This window comes from Equus caballus, chromosome 4 (genome assembly GCF_041296265.1).
Source record: "Equus caballus isolate H_3958 breed thoroughbred chromosome 4, TB-T2T, whole genome shotgun sequence".
Taxonomy (NCBI): domain Eukaryota; kingdom Metazoa; phylum Chordata; class Mammalia; order Perissodactyla; family Equidae; genus Equus; species Equus caballus.
The window spans coordinates 41,233,958-41,253,782 of NC_091687.1; the positions used below are offsets into that span (position 1 = coordinate 41,233,958).

General features: G+C 38.6%; 1 protein-coding gene across 1 annotated transcript in view; it reads right to left on the reverse strand.

Annotated features, from left to right (window-relative positions):
* CALCR (calcitonin receptor) overlaps positions 1–19,825 on the reverse strand; it is a 144,098-nt gene that overhangs the window by 12,462 nt on the left and 111,811 nt on the right. Inside the window, exons 9-13 of the mRNA XM_001493688.5 lie at positions 10,810–10,963; positions 5,364–5,424; positions 5,217–5,283; positions 2,402–2,620; positions 258–299 (exon numbers count right to left, since the gene is read on the reverse strand). Coding sequence (XP_001493738.2) covers positions 258–299; positions 2,402–2,620; positions 5,217–5,283; positions 5,364–5,424; positions 10,810–10,963 — 543 coding nt within the window. The remainder of the gene's footprint in view (positions 1–257; positions 300–2,401; positions 2,621–5,216; positions 5,284–5,363; positions 5,425–10,809; positions 10,964–19,825) is intronic.

Here is a 19,825-nt window from a genome sequence, read left to right on the forward strand (position 1 = left end):
GCTGACCAGTTTAGGGTGCACTCCAAGGAAATCAGAACTTAGCTGCCTGTCTGGATAATATCTGCAATTGTACCACACAAACACAGATAACATTCAGCTTGGAGTAGTGGAAAAAGCACAATCCTGCTAGTCATGAAGTCCTGTGAGGCCAACTGTAGAAGTGAGAGCAAGTGAAAAATGTGTGGGGGCCCTTTGGGAACTGTAAAGTGCTGGTTTTATATAAACAAATGATAGTGTTACATGAAATGCATGCTTACCTCGTTGTTGCAGAAGCAGTAAATCATCGCAACGAAGAATCCCTAAAAAGAGGAGGAAAAATAGAGTTGACGTTATTTTTGTGTGCATTATATTGTTTGGCAATCAATATAAATAGACAACCTGGAAAGGAACATTTCACTACTGCAACGGCAAGACTAAGCTCAAGGAGAAACAATTATCATCATGCAAATTCAGTCCCTCACTACAAAATATTCCATTAGAAATGTATTCTTTTTAGGATTTTATCATTTGGCTACAAGGACAGCTCTAGTCAATCTGGTTAATATATTACTGCTTTTAACATGGACATTTATATATGCTGATTATAGAGGATTTGAAAAAAATTTTGTACTTAAAAAATTTGAAAACTGAGATCTTGTAGTCTAGTAGAGAAAACTTTTGCAAGCACAAGTGTCACAGTGCATGGCTGTGGGCCCGACTGTGCCCTGCGTCTTCATGGTGAATTGGTGTAGTACTGTACCTACAGCCAAGTTCATCTCCCAAATAAGGACATCTCTCGAATAAGCAACCTCTGAGGTCCTGGTCACTACTCAGAAGATTCCTTGTGTCTAAGCTTTAATGATCTATGGAAATGGCCAAAGCAATAGCTCAGATTATTAAAACAACCCCTAAACTTTGGTTTTAGCCCTACTAATCTTGACATCCTTCTTCACATTAAGCCTCAGCAGTAGAAAATAAAATTACTTTGAAATTTAAAATTGAGACAGCAAAACTCTGGCCTAACAGCCTGTAGCAGACTCACTGCTGACTTAGGACCCTCCATGCTCCACCTGGCTTTCAAAATACCTGGCACTGTGTCTTCAATGGGGCTTTGGATCGGGGGCAGAGTGAATGGAAACAGGGCAGCCATTCTCCACTCTTGTATGGCAGACACGGGACCACCCAGTACAGCCCCTGAGAGCCCACTCCATTCTCTCCCACATAAGGAGAGGCCTGGATACTTCCCTTTATAGTCACTGGTCTGTTCTGGATGGATTCCTGACATCCCTCTGACAAATGGCGGGTGATAAAGCAGGAGGCATGGATGGCTTTGTGCAAATTCATTATGCCTCATGGAAAAACTGATTCAATATTTATTTATGAAAAGAGAGTCTGAAAATTTCTGTATGAGTTACCAGGGAGAATATGCCTGGGTGGGACCAGCTGAAGGCCCTGGGAGTCATGGGAAAGCAGAAGCAACAAAGTGCCTCACAAACCTCAGTTTCCTTCACAGTTTTGGCTGAGCCTGTTGACTTGGAGGCTGCAAGTTATGAGATTTTAGATCATGGGACTTAGAGTTAAATCTCCTGACTTTACCACTAACCAGAAAATTCCATTTCCTTATCTGTAAGATTGGTGTAATAATACTTACCTCACACTTTAGGTGCTTAATAAATGGTAGCTATAATTATCTTTATTTTTGATTAGACAACGTGAGAATGTCAGCCATATCCCTTCTCTGGCGTCTGCCTAACATTGTAGGAATGGCTAAACTGAGAGTCTCTGGTCCTCACCTCTCTAATCAGGGCCAAGGTAGTGAAATGGAGTAATTGGAAACTGGGTTCCAGTTTAAGAGGGAGATAGCTTCCAGCTCAGGGTCCAGTGGAGGCATTTCACACTAATAGAAACATCTGCCTCTCTGCTGTTGTGTTTTCATGGCGTTAGCAACTATGTTGATAGTAATCCAGGTTGGGCGACTGATTGGCATTGGTTATGTTGACCTTGAAAACTCCCCTCAATAAAGCGAAAACAAATGTGGCCCTCAAACTACTAGGAAAGGGAAGGAAAGGTCGAAAGGACTGTGGGAGTAGAAGCTCTGTCCTCAGCACTGTGCAGTGGGTCACTCCCTGGACAAATATTTGTCCTCATAAAGATATGTTCTTAAAGCTCATACTCCCTCTGCTTCCTTCCGTAATTTTAAGATTCAATACACAGGATAGCAGGCGATGAGAAATAGAGGAACTGTAGCCCTTCCAAGTTACATATAGTCTAAAGGGCCCTTCTAGTCACAGATGAACCCCAGAAAATTGATCATCCTGTGGCAGCTAGCTAGACACAACACATCCATGTTGTGTGTATTAGCATTTCATTCATTTTTATTGCTGAGCAAGTAGTTGACTAAATACACCATTGTCTTCCTTACCTGGAAGTGAATCAGAGAGTGCATCAGGTAATCATAGATTTTCCCAAGCATCTTGTTGGAAGGTCTCCAGGGAAAGACGACAAACTGGATTCCCAGCAGGGGCACCAGGATCAGAGTGGCCCTCACAGCCTTCAGGTACATGTGCGATTCTGCCTCTTGGGTTTCCCTCATTTTGCTCACAAGAACCCGGACGATGTTGAGCAGAAAGAAGAAATTGACCTGGAAAGATATGAAGTTATGAGCAAATCATCCAGGTTACTACCACTTAAGGGCACTCACTTTCTTCAGTTCTTGTTCACCCAGTGTGGGGAGCAGATGACATCTCCACAGGGCATGAGAGACCACCTGAGGTGGAGTATAATTTACTCAGCATTGCTGGCATACCGCGCGTCAGATAACCAAAGATTCATTTCAGACATGAATTAACATTTCCTTTTTTTTTCCCTAAATGAGGAAATATTTTCCTGTACATGTAAATTTATTAGGTTCAATGCTAGTGAGGTTCAACTCTTTATTTTGATTTTTATAATTTTTATAAAAGGGAGTCATAAATGACATTTTTAGATCTTTCTTTCTTGTCATTTCATTATGAAGATTTCCCCCTTAGCCAGGACTACTTACCTCAAAGTGAAATGAGGACTGAAAAATTTACCTGTAAAGTTTATTCAGTGGAGACAGCTAACCCAGCCTTCTTTTTTTATAACATTTTTTATAAAGAAAATAACTTCATGGCATATTCAACTATAATGTATATTCAATACAATGGAGATTTTAAGTTTACGTTGAGAAGTTTAGACAAATGTATGCAGCTGTGTAACAGTCACTCCAAACAAGAACACTTCAATCACCCCAGAAAGTTTCCTCCTGCTTTGTAGTCAACAGGCCCTTCCCCCGACCCCCAGCAGCCACTGATTTCTATTACCATAGAAACGGAGTATTATATACTATGTACTCTTTTGTGTCTGGCTTCTTTGGTTTGATATATTATCTGTGAGATTCATCCATGTGGTGTATATTAGCATTTCATTCATATTTATTGCTGGGCTCATTGCTCCATTATATAAGTAATACACATAATTTGTTTATTCATTCTCCTGTTGATGGGAATTGGAATGGTTTCCACAATTTGACTATTATGAATAAACATGCTGTGAATATTTGTATAAAAGTCTTTGTGTGGACACATGTTTTCATTTCTCTTGAATAAGTACCCAGGAGTAGAATTGCCTGTTCATGTGGTAAGTGTGTGTTTGACTTTATAAGAAATTGCCAATCTGTTAAAAGGCGGCTTCATTCTGTGTTCCCTCCAGCACTAGAAGAGAAGTCCAGTTGCTCTTCACCCTTGACCACACGTGGTATGGTCACTCTTTTTAATATTAGCCATTCTGGTGGGTCACAAACTATTTTTGGTTGTGAAGATTAGTTCTGAAACCAAAATCATTTTTAAAATTTAATTGATAATTTATTTAAAAATGATCAGACTGATTTTTCTACCTAGAATAGAAATAAATGTTATTGCCAAAAAAATTCAAGAAAGAGACCTTAGTAAAGTTGAACTTTTATGGGGTGTTGCAAATATTCAAGACCCACATCAGTGGGTCCTTGCAAGGAGAGGTGGGGTAGTAAGTGTGTCACTATTCTGAAAAAGGGCAAAGGAAATTGAATTTGCATTGGAAAACCTAGGAAAGTTAGAACACAGTCTGGATGATAACCCAATTTGATCGGTTACTAATGGATGCTTCTTCAGTGCAGAAGCAGAACGGTCCATGACTCAGACTATTTTTATCTGTCTTACTCTTATCCAAAGAAAACACCATCACTGAAGTTAACGGGAAAAATAATATCTAAATATTAAATTTGATGTTCTGATGCTGGCCAACATATAGAAACCATGGGCAGAAATAAAAGAGCTTGGATATAGATTCAGACAGTCATATTCTGCCCTACTCCAACTTCTTACTAGTCATGTGATTTGGGGTGGGTTTACTTAAGTCTTTGGGTCCAGTTCTCCTAGTGAGTAAAATGTCCTGATGATTCTACTTTGAAGGGTTGCTATTAGGAAGTGCATGGCAATGTATGAGAAGTGCCTGAAATACCTTAAGTGCATGATCAGGTGTGAATATGGTGATGGCTCACGTACCAAAGATGAAATGGAAGTTGTTTTGTTTGGCAAAGCTGAGGGAAAAAGGTCAGAGGGACCTTATGTCTCTGACTTTATCAGCAACACCTTTTTGCCATGCCTCAGCCCCTTGGTCTTTACCTTTAACTAGGAGAATTTAGTTATAGAATTGTTAAAAAAAAAAAAAAAACCACCTATATTGTTGTTATGGTATGCATAGAAATGAGCTTATGCCCCCCTCCATTATATTAAATAATCACTTTTTTTTTTAAAGATTGGCACCTGAGCTAACAACTGTTGCCAATCTTTTTTTTTTTTTTTCCTGCTTTTTCTCCCCAAATCGCCCCTGGTACATAGTTGTATCTCTTACTTGCAGGTCCTTCTAGTTGTGGCATGTGGGACGCCGCCTCACCGTGGCCTGACGAGTGGTGCCATGTCCATGCCTAGGATCCAAACCAGCAAAACCCTGGGCCACTGCAGCGGAGCGCATGAACTTAACCACTCAGCCACGAGGCCAGCCCCAAATAATCACTTTTTTTATTTGAAGACTCTCAAATCAAATTGTTCTTATTATAGATTATCATTAAATTAGCTTCATTTTGAAGTTACAATACATATGTTACATAGAACCATCTTCACAGAAATCCCCATAAAGAGATAACATTGTTAATAATGGATGTAAAAAGCAATTCTCACCACTAATGCAGCCATGACAGGGCCGTGGATGATGTACAGCAAATGGGTTTCCACACTCAGCCAGCAGCTGAAAGAAAGGGGGGAACACATCAATCCAAGTGCATTTTATTTACAAATGTGTTAACTAAAACCCACCATAATACTTACTTGTCATTGAAGTACAGCGCTCTAGTAATAGCATGGATAGTGGTTGGCACCAACGGGAATCCTGAAAATGTGAAGAAGTACAAATCACACTGGGTTTCTTGCTCATAAGCTATAACTACAGTTGCGTGGAAAATATTAGTTTACTTTCAAAAGTGGTGGCAAATTGGGGCTGGCCCCATGGCTGAGTGGTTAAGTTCGCGTGCTCCGCTGCAGGCGGCCCAGTGTTTCGTTGGTTCGAATCCTGGGCGCGGACATGGCACTGCTCATCAGACCACGCTGAGACAGCGTCTCACATGCCACAACTAGAAGGACCCACAACGAAGAATATACAACTATGTACTGGGGGGCTTTGGGGAGAAAAAGGAAAAAATAAAATCTTTAAAAAAAAAAAAAAGTGGTGGCAAATTTAATCTCTCTTTCGAGATGTTTCCCTGACATTTTTGCACAAATTATCTTTGGTCAAGCCAGGTAAAAAATGCTCTCGGTTAGAACAGCATGTGTTTTCAGCAAGTTTGGTTAAGAACAGCCAGATAATTAAAAGCCTCTCCCAAATGATCCAGTATGGTGGCTACATTATGACTCTTATTATGACTATTATACCATTGTTAGGTTTGTCATGATGATGATGATGACTATTAACTGAGGCCAGAAAGCATCGCGTTGCATGTGAACTGGGCTCTCTTGTGGAGAGGCACTGGGTCACCTTGGAGGGATGTGCCTTGGGACAGCATATGGAAGCAATAGTGTGATTGTGCCGAAAGCCTTGTTGGTGTTCACAATATTTCCTTTAGATTTTTTGTTTTTCTGTCTGTTTATATCACGAGAACACTTGAGAGTAGCTAGTGCTTTCCCTACCCTCTGTAAGTTCTGGCTGCAGAACTTGATTAAGGCAGCTTAGTACCTACTTCCCTGACTAAACTTGAAGTTCTAGTAAAAATAACTTTGAATTTATAAATGAAACGATGGAGGTAGTTACTGGAAATGCATCCTGTCTAGTTACATCTTTTTAAAATCGATTTTTATTCTGCAAATGTGATCTAGAGAAAAGTTGTGATTTTTGTAAAAAAAATTCTCTCTTTTCTCAGATGTACCGATGCACAATAGAATATTGTTTGCTTTGATTGAGACATTTGTAGCAAGACTTGTAAAATTATCATCAGATTAAGAAATGGGTTCAGAAGTGAATTAGACCGACACACTTTTAGTTTCTATGAAGTATACACAAAAAGAGAACACCTCAAAATACTGAGTTTCTACTGAGAACAACCTCAGCTTCTTAACCCATGGAGCATGTAATTCAATAGGACTATCGATTAAATGTTTGACCTGAAAGAATTTTGAGTTTGACTATTTACACAAAACATAATTGTTTTATTCAGAGCAGTTCTAACATAACATTTTCCCACTTGGGTTTAGAAACAGAAATTTATTCTCTAGATTTATTCTGAAATACGTATTTTAGAATTAGCAAGAGAGGCATATGGAGATCTAACTCTCACCTTACCATTTTGTACAAAGGAAAATGTGTTTCTTACTTAATATAGAGAGGAGTGTAGATCCCATATCTGCTAACTCCTGGGGTTCTTTGCCTTCCTCTAGCCATGATGCCTCTTTTTAAGCAGTTTGCCTGTTCTTTCCTCTTTCTCTTCTCCCTCTAGGCCCCAAGAGCCATAACAACCATTCCCTCCTACTAAGGATGGCGAGGGTAAGAATAACCCTTTCTCCATAGGATTCTTCTTTTAGGCGGACTAGATAAATTCTATTTGTTCATTGTAAAAGTCCATAGGGGGAATTTCCTAGTTTGATTTACAGCAAGAGGAGAACCAGCAAGGTGAAGAATCAATCTGAAGAAGGTTGTAAAATAAATGACTTTTCTGATAATTAAAATTCAGTATTTGAAGTTGTTTCAATTTGAAAGAAATCAACCAATAAGTGGTCTTGTGTAGACTTGTAAGGGAGTAACTACTGAAAGAAGCCTTCTTTCATTTTCTGTTGGGGAGAATTTAACCACTAGATGCTTTCACTCAGAGAGTGATGTTCATAACATCTCTTATACTTTGAGATCTGTTCCAGATCCTGGAGTGGGTAATATTATTCACAGCTGAAATGAATGAATGGGATGTACATTGCCTACAAACAAGGTTAGGTCTCAGGACGAAGCTTTCTTGGGCCAAATCTTCTGCTGTCACACCTTCAGACTCTTTTCAATGTCTAGGTTATGCCTTATTTTATGGCATTGTAAAATTTAGGACCTATCATACTATTTCAGTGTGAAAATAATTTCAAAAAGACAATACAAATATTATCCAGTAGAAACTTCTTCTTCTTCGTTCCATTAAATTCTTTAAAGTTTCTGTGACACTATTTTTCTTAAACAGTTTTTTTGGTTGTAATTTTACTTGTTTTGCTCCCATCCAAAGGTAATGCTTGCCTAAAGTTTTAAGAGAGGACTATTGCTTTAAAATATGTCATCATGGGTGTCTCTCAGTTTTGTTCTCAGAGTTGAGATTTGGTACTATGATTTTTGAATAGCAAGGAGTTTGATGGAATTTTGGTGTGTGTGTGTGTGTGTGTGTGTAGGAGTGGAGAAAGATTTAGCTCTGGCATGCTAAAAAATAATTACATTTTAGAACTATATTGGTTGACTATCTGTCTTTCCAATCATCTATCTGTGGAAATGCAAATCCTTCTCATTCTTTTAAGTTGACAATTCTGTCTTTACCTTTCTGAGTGCAATGTTCCTTAGGATTCTACTTGAATCATTCTGATAAAGTTTTAAGTTATTTTCTGGTTAAAGAAAGTTAAGGTATCCCATAAATATTTTACTTGTTTTCATTACTTTCTTTTTGACACAGCTGAGAAGCTTGTTCCTTTTTTCCTTTGAGTTCTTTATGCATGTTAAGATGTCTTCGTCGAGCTGTCTATGATGATGCCAAAAAGTTTTATAACTAATTCACAATGCATCAGTATAGAAAGATCAGTGTAAATTGTTCCTTTCAGGGTGTCCTCATCTCTGCTGAATGTCACAGGCAAGAATAAATTTACAGCCTTTTTCTTCCGTGGAAAATTTTCTGAGTGTGGCAGATAGATGTTTTTGAATAGTCAAAACCAGTACAAGAAGCATGCCATATATTTTATTTCAAAGGAAATAAGCAAAATGGATCAGACAGAAATGGTGTCTGTGTGTGTGTGTGGCAGGCTTGGGTGGGATGTTATTTTCAGGTCTTTAATTGCAAGGCAACTGACCAGCACTAATCATTACTATTGTGATGATCAGAATTGCTATTGGGTGGATTAAATTGTGTTCAGTTGATTCCTAGTATGACCAGCTTTGGAAGATTAGAAATCATTGAGAGGGCATATATGAGGCTACATATATGAGGCTGAAAAGGGCAGGGAAAGGAAAGATCAACCTCTTGGAAAAGGCTGGAGCTAAAAGAAAAAAAAAAAAAACGATAAAAGGTGATTTTGACCTTGAGGACAAGAAAGAGCATGAGAACCCAGCATCTGCTATGGGACCAGCAGGAGGATAGTCACAAGCCTGATTTCTAACCCCAAAGGATGGTTAAGGAAACAGGATGCTGGGGCTGCTGCTGTTGCTGCTCATTGAGGAGAGCAGCCTACAAGATGAGGTGTTTTGGGGTGTATTCTAGAGGGATGTTCAGTTCACAAAGACCCTCTCCCGTTTTTTCTGGATGGGTCACCCAACCCCAGACATGTTTGCACCATGTGACAACAACCCTCTCAATGTCCTTGGCCACAGTTCATTGAACCATGGCTGGCCCCCTGACTTCAGTTGGACAAATCAGATTCTCTTGCCCTGCTATTCAGAACTGGGACTTAAAGACAAGCATTTTTTCTTTCTGTGTACCTGGAACAGAAAAATGTGAACTCAGGAAACTTTGGGATAGGTTGTATTTAGCCATTAGGATTGGAGGAGCAGAGACTCTGTGATCTATTATCTACAGAGAAAGAGATGGCTAAAACAGATGCTCAGAGAAAAGCAGAGACAAAAGACAGAGAGAGACTCTCCTCGTTGCCTGGTCCCAGAGGTACAGCCCTTTTAGCAGCCCAGCTGCATTTTGGCTCTTGACTTCCATGAGATACTCTAGATTCTGATAATTTCTCTCTTTCTGCTTAAATTAGAACAACTTATTCCCTGTTTCTTGCAACCAAAGAGTTGTAGCATCATCATTTCAACATTGAGACACTCCAAATATCTGCCCCATTGATCTACCATTTTGGATTATCCCATTGGGTTTGGGTCATGTGTTTGGTTAAAATCCATGTACTCCTGCTAGGGAGGGGTGTTGTGGAAATAAGTATCGCACAGGACCAGCCCTGTATAAATTGTGGCAAAGTGTTTGGGCTGCTTATATGACTTCCCAGACACATTTCTATATGGTTGGTAACAATGCGTGTTGGGCAAGGGTTTAAATACAAACGTTTATTTTTCAGAAAGCCTTTGGATTATCCTCCCTTCTCATTTAAATCTTTCCTTTCTTATAAATATTTTTAGGGGCTCCCCAAAATGCTGCATTAAAGGGCAGGCTTAGTTGAAAGCAATCCACAGACTTTACTCCAAGAGTCAAAGTCACCCTGTCAGTGGATAGTAAGGGCAGCCTTTGGCTCTATAGTCATGATCCTCCTCTGGCATGTGAGTTTCATGGGATGTGTCTTTTTTTGATAAGGCAGCATGTGTCTTTGTCCCAGAGCCATTTTACTCTTACTGTCTCACTATCCATCTGCTCCCCTTCCACCAGAGTGAGCTAGATTTTTAGCAGCCCTGGGGGAAGGGAAACAATTCTAGAGAGTCCTCATGCACCTCAGCACCCTACCTTAGCCAATCTGTACAGAAGCAGCTACATCTTAAGCAATCCAACTGTAGGCTTTGCAAAGCCATTGCCATGTGCTATGGTGTCAGGTAGGTTCTACTCGGAGGCCGATGTGGTTATGTCTATTGCTCAGGTGGACTCCACTTCTTGACCTTTCACTGGTGGAGTCTTGCTGATGGATTGACAGGAACGAATGTTCTTGAGGAAGGCAAGTGGGGCCAGGGCAGAGGAGATATTGAATTCAAAATGTGAAATTCACCTTTGCTTTATAAACAGGTGATAAATAAAACTAAAGGGGCCTAATCAGATCTTCTCTCAATCAGGGCATGTTTTTATTCGTCTGTTACCTGTGTTTGTTTCCTGCAGACATTCTCATAATCATTTCCCTCCTTTTCTGCACTGACCCTACTACACATCACAGCCCTTATGAACTTGTTAAAGGGCTTCTACCAAGCTCTCTTGGAGACTGATCTCCTGCCAGCACCTGTGTCCCATCATTCCTCAAAGGACCTGGGGCCCTGACTGTTCTCTGAGACGAAGACTAGAAGAAGACTGTAAATATATAGACAGAAGTACTGGTGGCTCAAAACTCAGCTGGAGAAAATACATACCCCAGCCCAAGAGGTAATACCACCGCAAGCGTTGCTCCTCAGTAAACACGGCCACCACGATGAGGGTGTGAAGATAGATCCCTTCGCAGAGCATCCAGAAATAATTGCATGCCATCATGTACTGGTGGAAAAAATGCAAAATCTTGCAGCTCACCTGTTCAAAAGAAATGAAGATACTCAGTGGGAGACATCGGCAAGTGTCTGGTAGTGAACAGAGGGTGAATGTAAAAATGAGCCAAAGTATCTACATTTAGCCTGCAAAACAGTTTCCCCAAGCATCTGTCAACATGTGCCATCCTCTATATCCATGAATCAGAGTGATAGTGCATAGATCACTAGTATTACATGTAAACAGCCATCTAGGGCAATGTAAGCCTAGTCCCCAGCATAATCTTCTTTCCCCATTACATTATGGTGACATATAGACTAGACAGGTTCATTTTCCTGCAATGTGTCTGAGACCCATGATTTTTGAGAACATCCAAAGATTTGTCACATGACTTTTATGGCCCTTTTTCTATGGCCAATGAGCCGAATAATCCAGAAATTGTTAATGCTGCTCCAGAATTTCATTGATCTGTTGCTGATGTCTCCTTAGCAGTAAAGAGGAGAGAACCAGGAGGTAAAATTCTCAAAAATGAGCCAGGAGCTATGCTGAACATAACTGATGTGAGCCATTTTGTTTTCATATGGGAGGTTTGGTTTCTATGTTGGGGTCTGAGTGTTTGGCTCCTAGAGATTAGGATGGCATTGTTGCTCAGTGCTCAATGCAGATGTAGGAGCCACACCTCTAGGGGAATCAGATTAACTACATATTGTTGTCTGTATAGAAATAATTATAACTTAAACTGCATAACAATATCCTAAATTATTTCCTAATCACCTTTGGAATAGGGCTTCTCATCTCGTCACTATTGATATTTTGCATTGGATAATTTTTTTGTTGTGGGGGGTGTAAAAGGGAGCTGGGGAATACCCTCTTGTCCCTAAGAATTCATTCTATCTTCCCAATGCCTGAAGTGCCATATAATTTCATTTCTTTAGCTTATGGCCATTTTCCTTATTGAAATGCCAATACCTCTGGAAGGGTTTACACATTTAACCCTATCATTCATTCAGAGAAAACTTAGAATAGAAGAATGAAAGAAGGTATAGGGAAGGGGATGGAGGATCATAGAAAACGCAGATTTAGAATGTGCTTTAACAAATACTTATTGATCTTGCACTGGATGCAGGCACTAGGCTAGAAAATTTAAAGTAGTCAAACACAGTCCTTATTCCCAAGAAACTTACAGTCTTGAGAGGTTCACAAAAAGAGGGCCCAGGGAAGTAATGCTGAAGGTAAGCCGTGCCTACTGGAAAACTTTGGCCAGTGTTAAACCAGTGCACGCTTCATTCTCAGTGCACACTTCATGCTCATGATACGTTTTATAGGTGATCAAAAACTCTTACCTTTCACAAAAAATGCTTGCGATTTCTCTCTCTCATTGGTAAAATGGAAAATCAGGTGGATAGGTTTGGCTTCTTATATTGACTCTATATGGTTAGAGACAATAGCATACTAAGGAAAAAATTATGAGATGTTTTGGTTTTGCTTTGCTTTAAAACAAATTTGGCAAAGGAGAATTCAAAATAACAACCACATATTTCTTAAAGGACTTATTCTGCTAGAGTTTGATCAAAATGCGTATTTTATTATTTAAGATCTTTTGGTTTTTCAAAATGGTAGCTAAGTTTCACGCAGAAACTATGCTTGTGTTTTTGTGTTCAATCCTGGTCTAGGTCCCAGGGATGCAAAGATAAACTTCAGTGCTTGCAATCAAGGAAGTCACCTTCTGGTGGGGAGGTACATATGGAAACAAATAAGTGCGACCATGCACAATGACTTCTAAAAAGGGTAATTTCTGTAACCAACTTTAAGACTTAAATTCTTTTCTCAGAGACACAGCAAAGCCTGGCAACTAAATCATAGAAAATAAATGAATCAAACTAATGGGGTTTGTGTTGTTGACAGTAAACAATCCATTCCATTTGTGTGAAAATTAACAAGGAATGACATAGTAGATTCTGCCAAAGTCGAACACATTAATGAGCACTGTCAAGCATTCTGCTCTTCCTCCAATTTTTACATCGTTTGGGGGCTGCAATACAGACTAATTTATAGTAAAAAAGGTAGCTGACTATAAACTTACTTCTTAAATTTGCATCAACAATATTGAAAGAAATGAAAAGCATGCAAGGAGTATATTTCCTTGCTGTTCAGTTACTAGGGGCTATCATAAGTATGTTTGGAAACTTACGGCAAACAAAACCACGTCCTCCACTCTACCAATATATAAATAAATAATTTAAAATACTGAAAAATTAGTTTGAAATGGTCTAAATAGTACTAACTCCATAATACTTTGTACTGAATCAAAGCTGCCAAGTTTATTTCTGCTAAGTCTTGTTTTAAAGCAGAAATAAACTTCGCTGTAGGTTCAGAGTGATCTCTAGTGATTATGCATGATTACACTTCCCTGAAGCTTCTAAAAATATTTTCTCATCGGTTCATTTTAGCACAGAAGGAAGGGTGCAAATTATATTTACTTGAGCGAGGCAAGAAGAATCGATAAGTCAATTTCTAGATATTTTACGCGAAAGAAAAGACATTTTAAAAGACCGTGAATAATAAAGATTTGGGCCCTGCAACTTTACTGTGTTCATTTATTACTTCTAATAGTTTTTTAGTGGATTATTTAGGGTATTTTATATATAAAATCATCTCATCTGCAAATAGTGAGTTTCACTTCTTCCTTTCCAAATTGGCTCCCTTTATTTCTTTTTCTTGCCTAATTCCTCCGATCCAGCTAGGACTTCCAATACTATGTTAAATAATAGTGGTGAAAGTGGGCATCCTTGTCTTGTTTCTTTTCTTAGAGGGATGGCCTTCAGTTTTTCACCATTGAGTATGATGTTAGCTGTGAGTTTTTCATGTATGGCCTTTATTATATTGAGGTACTTTCCTTCTATATGCATTTTATTCAGAGTTTTTACCATAAGTGGATGCCAGATCTTGTCAAATGTTTTCTCTGTGAATAAAGTCCCATTTCTGACTCAAAAAAAGATGGATTTTTCTAGCTCATTTGTTGAAGTTATTAAAGCACATATGATTACTATAGGAAAAAAAGATTTGTGGTCCTTATTGGTTAAGTTTACCGGGTTAATCTTTTAGTAAATTTTACTTAATGGACATTTAGAATACATATTGAGTGAACATGTAATTGCTGTTAAATGTGTCTGCCTGATTCATCTTTCTGTCTCTGCTGTTTCTCTCATCTCTACCCTCAGGACTTAAACCCAATGACATTTATACAGAAGGTGAGAGTAGATGCCTATTATATCTAAATGAATATGACTTTGGATAACATTTATAATATTGTTCCTTGAAAGTATTTTAAATCCTAATTTGATGATCATTTTATCAAGTGCTCAAGCAAGAGCTGCTTAACAAGATTTGACAAATTCCAGAGTAATTTTTTCCTAACCATCTTATTCTTGTAAATGTCTGAAAGCATCAGACTACTGTCATCAAAGAAAACTTACAACCCTGGGCAGAATCCCAGGGTGGGGGGCGGCATGCATCTTAAGTGATGTCAAGTTCTAAGTTTCCAGCAAGGGTATCTTTAGAAGGCAGCATCTCTAAGGCTGGCTATATCCTGTCATTGATACCCTGTAGCCCTGGTAGAAAGTTGTTTCTCTTTGCACAGTGATCTTCAAATTGGGCATATGAATTCTTCTTTCTGAAAATACTTCCTGTCTTCATGATTTGTGGTTTATCTTAATACATTCCCATCTTGAGATAAAGTTCAAATAAAATATTTAAAAATATAATTGTCTACAAACTTGGTAGTTTAATTTTGATAATACATCTGCTTTTCACTCTGTAACAAGGGTTTACGTTTTTCAATTATTTACACTGCATGCAAATCATTCAGAACATTTCAAGGCCCTTGAATTTATTACACGTAAAATCCATAATCACTGTTTTTCTCATAAAGGAGAGATGCAAGGCCTTTATCAGCTGAATTCAATTGCATGTGACGCTAAGATGGATGCTCTCCATTGGAGTACTATTTATGTATGCAATCGAAACATTTTTTTACAATGGCTATCTTTACATGAGACCTGTTTAAAAGTATGTCTTTTTGCTGCTCCCCTTATCATTTCAATTAAAAGGAAACAAGCTTTTGTCTGAATCAAATATACTCAGTGTCCCTTCTCCCCATGACACCATCCCAAACTGCATTTCCTCAGAAAACAGAAATTCTAGAGAAAACACTCAAATAACTGAAAATCAGAGTCCTACTTTATGGACCAGTCTGCCCCAGCCATGACAAAGAATTTTGATTTCTGGATAGTTTTAAAGTATTATTATTAGAGACGAGCTTTCATAATTAGCTTTTAGTTTCATGTGAAAAAAATTTGTGTTCCCATTCTTTGTGATATGATTGGAAGTGTGGCTTACTTCTCACTCATTATAAACATTATTGAACTCAGTTATTGGACCAAAACAAGATGGGATATACTACATCTGATGAGGGATGTTGAGAAGAGTTTGATTTCCTTTACCTAATTACTTGAAGTTGTGAATTGTGTCTTGAGACATGTCAGGGGACAACGAGATATCTGAATATTTTGGTATGTGATTGAAGAAAGGCAAATTGTTTTACATATTGTAGAGTCAAGGACTCTTCTTTTTTTCATCTCTTCTATTGCTTTTATTTTCTTCTAAAACAATATCACTTTTACAAATTCTCCAAAAAGATTTAGCAAAAAATTAATGATGTTAATTATCAATGTCATTTCCTTCCTCTTGCATATGGTCCCTTATCATTCTGGAAGCTATTTTAAAGCAATAAATTTAGTGTTCCCAGCAGAGAAAAATGCCCAGAAAAACGACCCAAAGTATTTTCAAACTTTAGTGTGTGTAAGAATTTCTGTACAGGGATGTATATTATACTTAATGGATGACTTAAGAGATTTTGGAGGATAATTTTGATTCTATGAGGATTTGATTTTTCTAGGCTAATGTTAATACCCAACACCCCTAGTATGATATCTCTCCACTGTATTGCTTCTCTCTCCAGACCTTTACTTTCAAGGGGAACAACCTCTACATTTTCAAACAAAATTTATATTCTTCAAATAAATTTCTTCATTAGGTATTTGATTATTTCAACTTTTAGGAATGTCATCTGTTTCACTGACACATTAAACCATTGAACTGCTTTCCAAATGTAGAGAGTTTACGGGGAGAAATGAAAATGTTTCTCTGGAATGTGATATATGTATTTCAAAGGCAGCACACGTTAGACCTGGAGCCTCAAGTCCTGAATGCTTCTAGGTTTCAGTGAAGATTTTTACCTTATTGTTTTCGCCCTACATTTTCCCTGCCTATAATATGTCTGCTTTTCAGACTAGCATTTACCCTGCTTCAGTCATAGTAGCGTTAATTTTTTTTCAAAAGCATTTTTATTTTTAGATGATATTTCTAAACATTCAAGGTCTCTTTATCTTCCCATAGGGGTAATTCTTGATTACTTTTTTCAGGGCAACTTTTCTTTAGAAATTTTTTGGGGAGCTACAATAGCGCTACTCTAGAGAAGTGTTTTTTTTATCACTCAAGGGTGTTCTCAGGATGTTGTGTGGATCTAGAAAGGGCTTCTTCCAGCTTCTCCAGGGAAACATGACAAGTGGACCCAGAGGGAATCGAAGAGGAATTTTATACTTTCAGAGTCAATGTGGAGTTTCATTTGGAAAAAGTAGTCAGGCGCATAAGAGCAATGCAGTCACCTCTGAGTGACCACCTGGGTTAGGACTTTGTCTATATTCTAGTCACTTGTATACAGAACACCAAGATCAGTCAGAGATGAGAACTGGGTATTCCGTTAGAGCAGGCCTCACTGAAACCATCCAGAAGAACTAGGAGACAGGAAGGAAGGATTGGTAAAAATGTGGAGAAGAGAATTCTCGTGGGAGAGAGATAAGTTAATAAAAACTAAAAGCCAAAATAAAAGGGATTCTGATCTTCTATTCAATTTGGTTAGATCAATTTCTGGAAATGACATTTTGTTCATTTGTAAATGTTCCTGGGAGGGCTGGCCACTGTAGATGTCTCAACAATGCACCAGCCAGCACTGTGTCTCAGTGGTGTGTATATCACTCTGCCTTGTGTGGACGCAAACTTCTGGGGAATGGAGGTTGCATGTCCATCATCTTCCCTGAATTGCTTATAACTGAAGTGGGCAACGCTGTGGAGAGAAATTACTTTTGTCTGTCTAGCAGAGAGGATGGATCAAATGAGACTGACATTTGATTAGGTTGGTGGTTTTCTCAGCTCTCCTCTCTTGAAGCGACAGGGCGATTTTGATACACAGACATCTAGAAAGGACGCACGGCTTACCTTTTCTTCTTCATCCCTTCATGCATCTTACAAGCTTGAAATGCCCTTTAATCTACTCCTTGATGTTAAACTCTAAAAGGCATGAGCATGGCTTATTTATAAGACTATGAGATCTTGAAAGTAGTGCCATTATAATGAATCCCTCCCCAAATATCCAATTCAAATATAAATAATAAAAGCGTCTACAGTAGTGCTTCTCAAATTTTAGCATGTATCAGAATCACTGAGAGAGCTTGTTACAACATAGATTCTTGGGTCCTAGAAGTAGAGATTCTGATTCCGAAGATCTGGTGTAGGGCCTGAGATTCTGCATTTCTCTAAGTGCCCAGGTGATTGATGCTGTTGGTTTATGGGTCACAATTTGAATGGATTTAGGGTACAGAGGGAGTGTCCTCAGTTCCTGACTCCTGTTTTGGTTCCCTGCTGGCCTTTCAGTGCTGATAATCCTAATCATCAAAGAGCACAAGCTTCCTGTTCCAGTAGACTCAAGTGCAATGGGAGACGTCCTGACTTCGATTCACATGCATACTAAAACCTCACGCAGAGGAACTACAGAACTTTTTGTTAAGATGCCAGAGCAGTTGATAAACCAAAGGGCATGAAGGCTCTCATATCAACTTGAAAGCTGTCAATGAGTACAATCTTTAAAGCTAGCTGAACGAAGGAGAAACCCTCTAGCCAGAGAGTCAGCATTCAGTAACTTTGCAGGAAAGTCCTGCAGTCTTTTTTCTCCAGAGGAATTTAAAGATGTAACTTTCTCAATTAAATCTAAGTGTGTCATGCAATCCTGAGCTGATTTCTGATAAAACTTTAGAGAAAATGAGCCTGAATCTGTGCAACTGTAGTCATGATTCAGTGTGTTTAGGGAAAAAAAATGCACTGGAGAAAAAAAGTCCCATCTGAGATAAGGACATTGGAAGATGATCCAGAAATCAGCAAAGGAAATATTCTGGAAGCGTTCAGAAAATAAAGCCAGAGTAAACAGAAAAGGAGGATTCAATACATGATGGAAAGGAAAGCCTGTTAGAAATATAGCAGGAGAACAAAAATAGCTTGCTGTCCTCAAGGGTCTTTCTCTATATGGTGTAAGAGGATATTATATCACTTTTCACAGGGGATTCTCAAGCCGTGACTGATTTAGTTTTATATTCTTAGACCACAGCCCTTTTAGGTATTTGTGATTTACAAACCTCTGGCTATGGGCATTCTGCTTTTATACTTAGGCCCTTTTGGATTTAAACAGTATTTTACAAATGCTCTGAGTTTCCATATCTCCTATGCTGTGTAACACAGAAATGAAACTGGGTGCCAAGCTAGAAAATAACAAGTGTTTGAGGCCTAATGACAATGGTAACAACTATAATATAAATCATAACAGCTAACATTTGAGCGTTGTTACGTGCCAGACACTGTTTTGTGAAATTTAGGTGTATCAGTTCATTTAATCCTCACAAACAACTCTGTGAGGAAGGTACTATTGTTATCTCCATTTTACACATTAGGAAAGTGAGGCACAATGAGGTTAAGTAACTTGCTCAAGATGACAGAGTAATCTGTAAGTAAGCATAAGAGCTAGGATTTGAGATCCTGTGGTTCAGCAAGAACAATGCTATAGTATTTGAAACAATCCACCTAAGCACAGCAGATATCAAATTCACTGTTGCTCCAAGAAAATGAACCAACAGACCCCATGGGAGGGGACAAAACTCCTCGTATCGCCACTGAAACTTTTTGAGAATGAAAACAAATCTGTAAGAAATTCTGCACTAAATTCATGACAGCCTTCTCAAAGCAGGGGAAGCCAACTGCAAATGGTGAGAGGAAGACTCACTATATAAACCATTTCACAAGATACCATTTGTGAGTCACTGATTCCGGCACAGAGGCACTGCTCAGATTGGCCAGAAGAGAGACACTGGAGATTGGGTTGATGGGTATTGCCATTTTAGGAATAAATTCTTCAAATCCATATAGGAAAGTTGTTGATTATAAATAATACATTTAAAAAGGAATAAAGGAATCTTCTATACCTTTATGCACCTTATGATCTTTGTTAAAAGACCGTTTATTGGTTTTGACATATAAGTAAAGTGAAGTAGCATAAATGAGCAGGGTAGGATATTTTATTCCATGAGCACTTCTTGGCATTATTCTCTCTGCATCATTCCTCAAATACATCATAGCTTTTCATTCCCAATCTAATTTCTTCCATAGGCTACTGAAATGGATAATTTCCAATCAAGTTTTATCTGCCATTGAACTCTTATTTCAAAAACTCAGCTGTCCCTGTCACCTCCCTTACATTTACATGCCCTCTCTTGCACCAGCCTCCTTTGGGCTGGGCAGGAGGAGTCCAGTTTCCACTCTGGGTTTCCTCAGTCTCTAGGGCCTCACTTCTGAGCATCCATTCCAAGCTGATCTTCCTGTGACTAGGATGACGTTCTGACATAGCCCAGCAGCTCAATTGTTGCAAACAAATGACACTAAGAAGAAATTCACTTTGCTATTCAGAAGTTGGGACTCATTTGACTTTACTTTCTAGGAGGCTATAGAAAATGTGTCTCGATTGTT